We start from the raw sequence: 8,191 nt of genomic DNA on the forward strand, positions 1-8,191 counted from the left end.
AAATATAAAACGTAACACATGACTTGCCCATACATTTTGTTTTTAGATTAGGCATAAATATGTAAATAATATTTTTTTGCACAGATTTTTGTCTAAAAAACAAATTGTCTATTCTAAACAACTACAGATTCATATTCCCCTTACAACCAATATATAATTTTTATACAGAACTTAGCAATGGATGCGCTAAACCAGTATGCGTCGGAATCCTCAGGCAGCGAGAGTGATAACGGTTGCCAGACACAATCCCAGACTAAATCTCAGAAAAAGTATGCACAGCCGGTCGTGCGGCAATACACGGTAGACACAGCGCCAGACATTGGCGGATACACCGGACCCGAGCACACCGCATTGTCATTCTATGTGCGCCCAGGCCAGCGCGAGATTCGGCACAACCTGGCCTACGAGGTTCTCGCGCAGCCGCTAGTTGGGCCAGCCGACAACGAGGGCGCTTTTGTCAGCAAAATTAATCCTAACGCAACCAGCGGTCGAGCAGAGCTGCAAGCCGTTGATGAGAAGTTGTTTCGCCAGCAGGAACGCATGTTCAGACAGCAGGGGACAGCGTATGATCCCAGTATTGACGTCCAGGGGTCTGGCAAGCTGGTTGTTGGTGCTGGGCCGACCAGAGGTGCTGTGGGCAATAATCGCGGGCTCAGGCGCAAGTCAAAGGGTGATTCCTCGATTATTAATGGCGAGGGTGCGTACCAGGGCCCATGGGCTGGGTATGAAGGCGAGACCCGCGGTCAGCCCACCGGCCCAACTGCCGAGCAGCTGGCTGAGTACGAGCAGCGGGTGGCCCAGCTCACTGGAGACATTGGTGCGCCAGAGGGATCCGCGGCGGCGGCGAAATCAGAGAAAACCAAGGGCGGCAAGCCCAAGGGCGGGGCGTATCTGAATGGCCAGGAGGAGCGCACCCTGCTCCACGCGCAGTCCGAACGCGACTACCAGGGCCGCACGTACATGCACGTACCAACAGAGTTGCGTCAGGTGGAGCCGGGCGAGCAATCGTGCTTTGTACCCAAACGTATGATCAAAGAGTGGAAGTCCGCTCATGCCGGCGGGGTCAGCGCTATTCGCTTTATCCCGGGCTCCGGGCACTTGCTCTTGTCTAGCGGCATGGACGGGTTGGTCAAAATCTTTGACGCGCACTCATCGCTTGCTCTACAGCGCACCTACGTTGGGCATAGCAAGGCCGTGCGCGACATTAGTTTTGCGCCCGACGGCAATACATTTTTGTCCTCGTCATACGACTCGTACACGAAACTCTGGGATACGGAGACCGGCCAGTGCCGCCAGCGGTTTGCAGTTAAGGGCAAAAAGGTCCCCTATGTCGCGCGGTTCTACCCAGAGGACCCGAATATTTTCCTGTTGGCCAGAGCGACAAGAAGATTGTTCAATGGGATATCCGCGCCAACGAGGTGTGCAGGAGTACGACCAGCATCTGGGCGCGATCAATTCGCTGACTTTTATTGATTCCAACCGGCGGTTTATCTCGACCAGCGACGACAAGAGTATGCGCGTGTGGGAGTTTGGCATTCCTGTGGTTATCAAGCTAGTCGCTGACCCATCTATGCACTCAGTGCCCGCCGTGGCCCTTCACCCGAACCAAAAATGGCTTGTTGGCCAGAGCATGGACAACCGCGTAGTGGTTTACAGCGCCGGTGATCGGATTAAGCCGCATAAGCGTAAGGAGTTCTCCGGCCACTTGACCGCTGGGTTTGCTTGTCAGCCGTCGTTCTCTCCTGATGGTAAGTTTTTGACATCCGGCGATTCCGAGGGCCAGGTCTGGTGCTGGGACTGGCAGTCCTCGCGGGTGGTGAAGAAGTGGAAGGCCCACGATAAGGTCACCATATGCACCGCATGGCATCCGAGGGAGACATCTCGAGTGGCGACATGCTCGTGGGACGGCACTATCAAGTATTGGGACTGAGGAGATTAATAGAAAAAATGTGCGGCCTGATTATAAAATAATAGATTGAGCGAATTAAGCCAAAAAATAGCCTTTTGGTTTATTTATTCTTTCTACTTTATCTGCGTGCATATGCGTATAATCCTGACCGTTAATTTGCCCTACATCTCAAAAGATAGATAATAAATTACTGTTGGGATTTATTCGAGTTACTGCTTGATGCCACTCTATAAACACTATTAATATTACGGATAGTCGTTTTTCATGGTACACATTTGATATTCAACCTATAGGGGAAATGTAACAAATATAACGGCGACAAGGCAGGTTTTCTTTTTTTCTACATTCGTATACCTACTATTACTTTTAACAATACAGGAACTCCTCATCCATTCACATTTCTTTTCTACTCGTTGCGTTTTGTAGAATTCCGACGCCTCTGGCTTAACGCTTTGTTGTTCTTTGCTCTTATAACTTTTTCTTCTTTTTTTGTCATTGCGTGTTTCACCTTTTATATCGACTGCACAATAATTAAGGTCAATATATTTTTATTCTCAAAAAATCATGTGGCTCCGCGACTTGATCAATTTCTCTGAAAAGATAGCGCTCATAGTGCACCACGCACTGCCATTTCCAGGATTTCTGATTGTTATATTCTTATCATGGTACGAAACAGTGTACTGCCTGGCGCACCGGCTCTTTCCAAGTGAGACCCGCGCCGAGGAAACAATCAATCAATACATTCGCGAGCACCGCCTGTATGACGAGCAGCCCAAGAAACCCCCAAAGCAAGGTGCCATTGTGACCGGCGCAACGGAGGCATCGGCTTTGAAACCGCCAGGGCAATTGGTCTCGCTGGCTACACGACTATCCTCGCGTGCCGAAACCTAAAACGCGGTCAGCAGGCGCAGCGGGAACTTCAGGATGCCACAGGTCTTGACTCGTTTGTTGTTATGGAGCTTGATTTGAGCTCGTTCATGTCCATTGAGCGGTTCGCCAAGCAGTTCATGGATGAGTACAGCCAGCTTCACCTGCTTGTCTGTAACGCCGGTATGGCCTTTAGCCACTACGATACAACGTATGACGGGCTGGAGTCTCAGTTTGGCACCAACTACGTTGGTCACTACGTGCTTATAACCACCTACTAGACATGATGAAGAGATCTGGCGGCGCTCGCATCACCATAGCCTCGTCAATCTCCGCCTGCATGATTCGACATATTGATTACTCGCGGGTAACTGACGTCTGGCGCTTCGACCGCCTGATCAATTACTCGACAAGCAAGCTTGCCCTGATGGTCTACTCCAACGCCCTGGCCAGGCAGCTCAAAGATACAGACGTCACAGTGAACGCATTCCACCCGGGATTGTCGGCACCAGCCTCTACCGCAACGTAGCCTTTTCCATGCTGCCGGGAATCCACGAGTTCCGCAACTGGCTTTGGCTTGACCAGAAAAAGGGCTCTGTCACCTCGATATACCTTGCCCTGTCGCCTGAGCTATCTGGAAAGAGCAGCGGCTATTATGCGCGCCAACAGCCGGCGGTTATGCACCCGGATGCTTGCAACATTAAAGTTCAGGACCGGCTTTGTCAGTTTACCGAGGTATTGATTGCCACAAACACACACTCTCAATCGGTGCTGGACAGTATCAACAGTTCGCGCATTGTCCAATAAAAGACCAATAGGGTAATTATACGCATTTATAATTTATTGAAAATCGAACAAAAGTGTGAAAGAACGGATGCCTAATTGTAAAATGCTTTCTTTAATGTATTTTTCTCATAATGCGTCTAATATTATGTCATGTGTGGTGGAGTTTATCCATCTTTCATGTACGGCCTGTGAAGCATATTGGGCACACGCACTCGCGTTTGTGTTGTTGTTGTTGACCATCGATAATACAGTATCGGATTGCAGGGACATGGCTAAGATAAAAAGGTGTATTAATTGGCGATAGATGTTTAGCTTGTGATTGGAATGCAGTGCACAGATAGTAAACGTGAAAGGGTAAAACTATAGAAATGGTAGGGAGTAGAAGCGACACAATAAAAAATGATGTGAAAAGGAAGATTTGGCTGCTTTATATACTGTTTGTTTTCTTCAAAAAAATACTTTGCCAAAATAGTTGTCCATCGAAAAAATAAAAAACCGCGGCTTCCCCGACGTTTTTTAATCTAAAAATACACTAAAGAAAAACAAATTGATCTGCTCTTCAGTGCAATGTAACCAGCAAAGCGATAGACACCAGCAGTTCCACTTACGATGTGCAAAAAGACAAGAACAAATAAAGAAGCCTGGCAATCACACTTCACTGAATGGCTATTTTGTGCATGAAAAATATTGATATGCTAAAATATACAACGCACATTGAAAAATAATTAACAAAATGCAGGTGCGGGAGGATTAGGCAACAAAGGTCCTGCATATTAACGCAAACTTTTTTGCCAAAAGCGCAGCAGCAATTGGCAAACAAAAAAACAAACAGCAGAGCAAACATGCATAAATTAATGTTGCCAATTGTATTTAAATACAAACGCTTTTCATTTGCCAAAGTACTATGGTTTGTATCAACTGCACATAGCATTATGAAAATGAGAGGTCGAAAACCATGGTCCCCGTTTTTTGGTCATTAATGCTCCGCTTCTGTTCACATATTTTTATGTACACTTGCATATCAGGCAGTCTACTTCGGCTTTATCATTTTTGGCCAATGTTATTAAATAAACCACAAGGGCTCGATAAAACAAAAGAATTGCAATTGCTTTAACCATTGTGCTGCACTTGCCTAAAAGAACATGGCGACCCCGCCCATGCACACAACAATTTCTTTGTTTTCAATATTGCTCGTTGCTCCAACCGCGTCGTACTTTGCCAAGGCGTCGGGCGCGTACTTTGTCAGGTGCTGCCGAGCCTGGTTGCCAGTTAACATCTTTGTCGTTGACAGCCTCAGCGTCTTTATTGCCTGCGCTGTCGAATGAACAGCAGTATTGGTCGGCGCCATCGCGCTGCTGCTTTCCATGTTAAGTTCAACGGCATCTCCTGATCCACCATTGCGCTCAACGTTCATAGCGCAAAAAACGACCTTATAATTGCTATCATTGGTGTATTCGGACACGTAGACATCGTAATACATGGGTGTGTCGTGATCAGACACCATGCAGCCGTGGATATGCGGCGGGTTTTGTGCAGGGACACCTAGCAGCGCGTACTGCCTAGTAGGACCGTTGACTGGAAAAATGTGGCCTTGAAACCACGTTTTTGCTTCTGTGTCTGCATGCGAGTGCTGGTGCTTGTGCTCGTGCTCGTGCTGATGGGACTCATTATGCTGATTAGCTGGATGAATAGGAACGTCAGCTAATGTGGTGGGTGCGGGTATCTCGGAACGCTCAAACAACCACAGCTGCATAACTCCTGAAATCATTTTAATAAATTCGTGGCTTAAATAGGGCTGTTGATGCAAGTGATGATAAAAAACACTTTAATTTTGAATTTATTTTCATGTTTTCGTCATTCGTAACGACGCGCAAGCTGCAAACAGTCGCGTTACGGGCTAGTCACATGTGCCTTGCTACAGATCTGCTATATGTTTGCACGTATTAAATTGCATTGCCAAACAAAAGTGACTATTTTGCTATTTGATTCGCAACAGCCTGCGCACACAAGCAACCATCAGCGACCATCCGGCCAAAATCGTGATGTGCACAACTGCCAAATCAAAGTGCCACATGCGCACATGCTCCGATCGACCAATCATTGCAAATGTCTTGCCAGCCGATGTGGTATCCTCGATGCATCGCGTAGTCGCCGCACACACTTGGTCGACATCAAGCATGAGCTGCGGAAATACTGTGTTGTTGTTCTGCAGCTTTGGGTTGTTTAGCACCATTGGTGTTTTGACGTAGTACGGCGCAACCGCTGACACTCGGATCTGCGGTGCCAGCGACTGGCTTGCGCGAGTCAAATGAATCAGCGCTGCTTTGGCTGCACCGTACACCTCGCCACCGCGGTTGGGCACCAGACCGCCAATAGATGCCATGTTGACAACCACACCCTGCCGCTGCTTCTCGGTCAGATATTTTACAAACAGGCGGGTCGCCTCGATGGGTGCGCGCAGGTTAATGTCAAGGATTGCGGATATCTGGTCGAATGTCTCGCCTTCGTACAGCATCGCTGGCGAGGCAACTCCAGCGTTATTAATTAGCACATCTAGATGTCCAAAATGTGTGTACGCCCACTCAAGCATGTGTGCAATGTCATCCTTGCGCCGCAAATCAGCGGTGAGATACGCTGCTACCGTCTGACCAAAGCGTCTGTTGATCTCGGCGCAAAACAACTGACCATCCTTGTCGGGCGCAATGTCCACCAGGGCCACGCACGCACCCAGCTCAGCCAGCCGCAGCGCTAGCGCCTTGCCAATGGCGCCCAGCCCACCTGTTATAACTACAACCTTTCCGTTGACTGAATATGTTTGCAGATTCCAAAAGTCCATATTTTGTAGATATATACGCGCAATGATAAATGAAAAGTTTTATATTTACTGAGGAAAATAAATAATAAAATGCTAGCGTCCCGTTGCAAAGCGGCATTTACTTTGCGTCTCTGGATCCTGGCACTAAAAAACTTTTGTTATTCCTTAATTTTGAAATGCTGTGACAAGGGGGTTTCCAGAAAAATAGACAATGCACTAAATGCAACAACGCTCACACGCCTCATTTTGTATGGACTAGAAAATGGCCAGAAAAAAAATATATCCAACATCAACCGAAAAGAATATCATTTTAAAATAGTGGCGCAAGTTTCATGAGATAGTGTCGTTTGTTGAGCCCTTTAGCAAAATTTACTGCTACTACTATCAAATTGGTAGTAAAAATAGTATAGTTTTTATAATTATACATCGAAACAAGCTAAGCAGAAAGCTATACTGGCATATTCAAATTCCAAACTTCAAAGCCATAAACCTGTTCAATTTCAATTTTATTTATGTTCAAACTCTGTTTAATTTGCACCAAGAATATACTATGGCCATTACCACCATCAGCGCCAATCTTCCGACCAACATCAAGGATGTCCACATTCAGAACTACATCAATGGCGAGTGGGCGCCTCCGACAATGGCTTGTTTCTGGACAAGTACAATCCAGCCACGGGCCAAGTGATATCGCAGATCCCTGATTCGGCCAGTGCCGATGTTGATAACGCTGTAAAGGCCGCCAAGGCTGCATTCCCGCTGTGGTCAAAGACACCGGTCTCTGAGCGGCGGCAATTCTGCTGCGCATTGCCGATCTGATTGACGAGAACAGCTCAATATTGGGCACATTCGAGTCCCTTGACCAAGGAAAGCCTGTTTTCTCCGCAATTCACTTTGAAATGCCAATGTGCGCTGCTAGCTTCCGTCAGTTTGCAAAGCTCATTACCGACGGCGGCATTAAGGAAAGCGAATCTCGTTTGGACTCCATGATTACGCCGACCTCTATTACTCAGCCCAAGGCCTCTATCACTGAGTCAGTCACCCAGCACATTGCTGCGGGTGTTGCTGGGCTCATCACGCCCTGGAGCTTTCCTTTGCCAATGGTTTGCTTCAAGCTTGCACCATGCATTGCTGCCGGAACACCTGCGTTGTCAAGCCGACTGAGCTGAGCAGCATCACGTCATTCCTGCTTTCCCACATCCTTCATGCGGCAGGCGTGCCCAAGGGCGTCGTCAACATTATCTTTGGCAGCGGCCTCGGTGCTGGTGAGCCCCTTGTCAAACACAAAGACGTGAAACTGATCTCGTTTACTGGTGGATCAGCCACGGGTGCTCGCATCGGTGCTCTTGCCAGCGGCCAATTCAAGCGTGTGTCGCTCGAGCTCGGTGGCAAGAACCCGGCTGTGTTCTTCGACGACTGCAACATTGACCATGCTGTGACCACCAGCATTCGCGGCGCGTACACAAACCAGGGCGAGGTTTGCCTCTGTGCCTCTCGCCAGTACGTGCAACATGGCATCTATGAGAAGTTTGTCGAGATGTTCAGGCAAAAGGTGCGCAGCGACATTTTTGTCGGCAACCCGTTGGACCCCAGGACGTTCTATGGCCCAGTTATCAGTCAGCAGCACATGGACAAGGTTCTTGGCTATATTCGACTTGCGCAGGAGGAGAGTGCTACGGTCGAGTTTTTGGTCAACCCCAATGATATCGCAGTCAAGGGCGTGTCGAGCGACGGCAGACTAACCATCGAGGGCCACGAGGGCGGCTACTTTATCGCGCCGACGCTGATCACAAACATCAAGCAGAGCTCGCGGG

General features: G+C 48.2%; 6 protein-coding genes across 6 annotated transcripts; 3 read left to right on the forward strand and 3 right to left on the reverse strand.

The window, feature by feature from the left end:
- The first annotated feature begins 106 nt into the window (after positions 1-106).
- BX661DRAFT_188945 (WD40-repeat-containing domain protein) lies at positions 107-2,070 on the forward strand. Its single transcript, XM_051537510.1, is given in 3 exon segments — positions 107-1,367; positions 1,379-1,418; positions 1,430-2,070. The coding sequence occupies 3 exon segments, from the start codon at positions 178-180 to the stop codon at positions 1,928-1,930; spliced, it is 1,731 nt and encodes a 576-aa protein (XP_051388817.1). The 5' UTR covers positions 107-177; the 3' UTR covers positions 1,931-2,070.
- BX661DRAFT_188946 (uncharacterized protein) lies at positions 2,053-3,607 on the forward strand. Its single transcript, XM_051537511.1, is given in 4 exon segments — positions 2,053-2,702; positions 2,729-3,028; positions 3,058-3,277; positions 3,289-3,607. 4 exon segments carry the CDS (start codon positions 2,474-2,476, stop codon positions 3,581-3,583), a joined length of 1,044 nt encoding a protein of 347 aa, XP_051388818.1. The 5' UTR covers positions 2,053-2,473; the 3' UTR covers positions 3,584-3,607.
- A 125-nt stretch (positions 3,608-3,732) lies between these two features.
- Positions 3,733-4,594, reverse strand: BX661DRAFT_69959 (uncharacterized protein). Its single transcript, XM_051539431.1, has 2 exons — positions 4,171-4,594; positions 3,733-3,834 (listed from the first exon to the last, which is right to left on the reverse strand). The coding sequence occupies exon 1, from the start codon at positions 4,491-4,493 to the stop codon at positions 4,218-4,220; it is 276 nt and encodes a 91-aa protein (XP_051388819.1). The 5' UTR covers positions 4,494-4,594; the 3' UTR covers positions 3,733-3,834; positions 4,171-4,217.
- Positions 4,394-5,218, reverse strand: BX661DRAFT_188950 (uncharacterized protein). The gene has a single exon (XM_051537512.1). The coding sequence runs from the start codon at positions 5,064-5,066 to the stop codon at positions 4,695-4,697; it is 372 nt and encodes a 123-aa protein (XP_051388820.1). The 5' UTR covers positions 5,067-5,218; the 3' UTR covers positions 4,394-4,694.
- Positions 5,219-5,415: 197 nt separating this feature from the next.
- On the reverse strand, positions 5,416-6,481 carry BX661DRAFT_188951 (uncharacterized protein). Its single transcript, XM_051537513.1, has one exon. It carries the CDS (start codon positions 6,396-6,398, stop codon positions 5,541-5,543), a length of 858 nt encoding a protein of 285 aa, XP_051388821.1. The 5' UTR covers positions 6,399-6,481; the 3' UTR covers positions 5,416-5,540.
- Positions 6,482-6,927: 446 nt separating this feature from the next.
- BX661DRAFT_200910 (Aldehyde/histidinol dehydrogenase) lies at positions 6,928-8,164 on the forward strand (the record flags this gene model as incomplete). The annotated part of the gene is made up of 5 exons (XM_051538461.1): positions 6,928-7,027; positions 7,063-7,154; positions 7,205-7,480; positions 7,534-8,099; positions 8,128-8,164. 5 exons carry the CDS (start codon positions 6,928-6,930, stop codon positions 8,162-8,164), a joined length of 1,071 nt encoding a protein of 356 aa, XP_051388822.1.
- Between the last annotated feature and the right edge of the window lie 27 nt (positions 8,165-8,191).

This window comes from Kickxella alabastrina, assembly GCF_025024165.1.
Source record: "Kickxella alabastrina strain RSA 675 chromosome Unknown BX661scaffold_34, whole genome shotgun sequence".
Lineage (NCBI taxonomy): Eukaryota > Fungi > Kickxellomycota > Kickxellomycetes > Kickxellales > Kickxellaceae > Kickxella > Kickxella alabastrina.

What these genes read in the sequence shown, in the direction of transcription:
- BX661DRAFT_188945 (XM_051537510.1), top strand. Translation starts at nt 178, where the DNA reads ATGGATGCGCTAAACCAGTATGCGTCGGAATCCTCAGGCAGCGAGAGT.
- BX661DRAFT_188946 (XM_051537511.1), top strand. Translation starts at nt 2,474, where the DNA reads ATGTGGCTCCGCGACTTGATCAATTTCTCTGAAAAGATAGCGCTCATA. An exon ending in CAAGAAACCCCCAAAGCAAG is followed by an intron (nt 2,703 to 2,728) that starts GTGCCATTGTGA and finishes GGCGCAACGGAG; the next exon opens with GCATCGGCTTTGAAACCGCC. An exon ending in GTTTGGCACCAACTACGTTG is followed by an intron (nt 3,029 to 3,057) that starts GTCACTACGTGC and finishes ACCACCTACTAG; the next exon opens with ACATGATGAAGAGATCTGGC.
- BX661DRAFT_69959 (XM_051539431.1), bottom strand. Translation starts at nt 4,493, where the DNA reads ATGCTATGTGCAGTTGATACAAACCATAGTACTTTGGCAAATGAAAAG.
- BX661DRAFT_188950 (XM_051537512.1), bottom strand. Translation starts at nt 5,066, where the DNA reads ATGGTGTCTGATCACGACACACCCATGTATTACGATGTCTACGTGTCC.
- BX661DRAFT_188951 (XM_051537513.1), bottom strand. Translation starts at nt 6,398, where the DNA reads ATGGACTTTTGGAATCTGCAAACATATTCAGTCAACGGAAAGGTTGTA.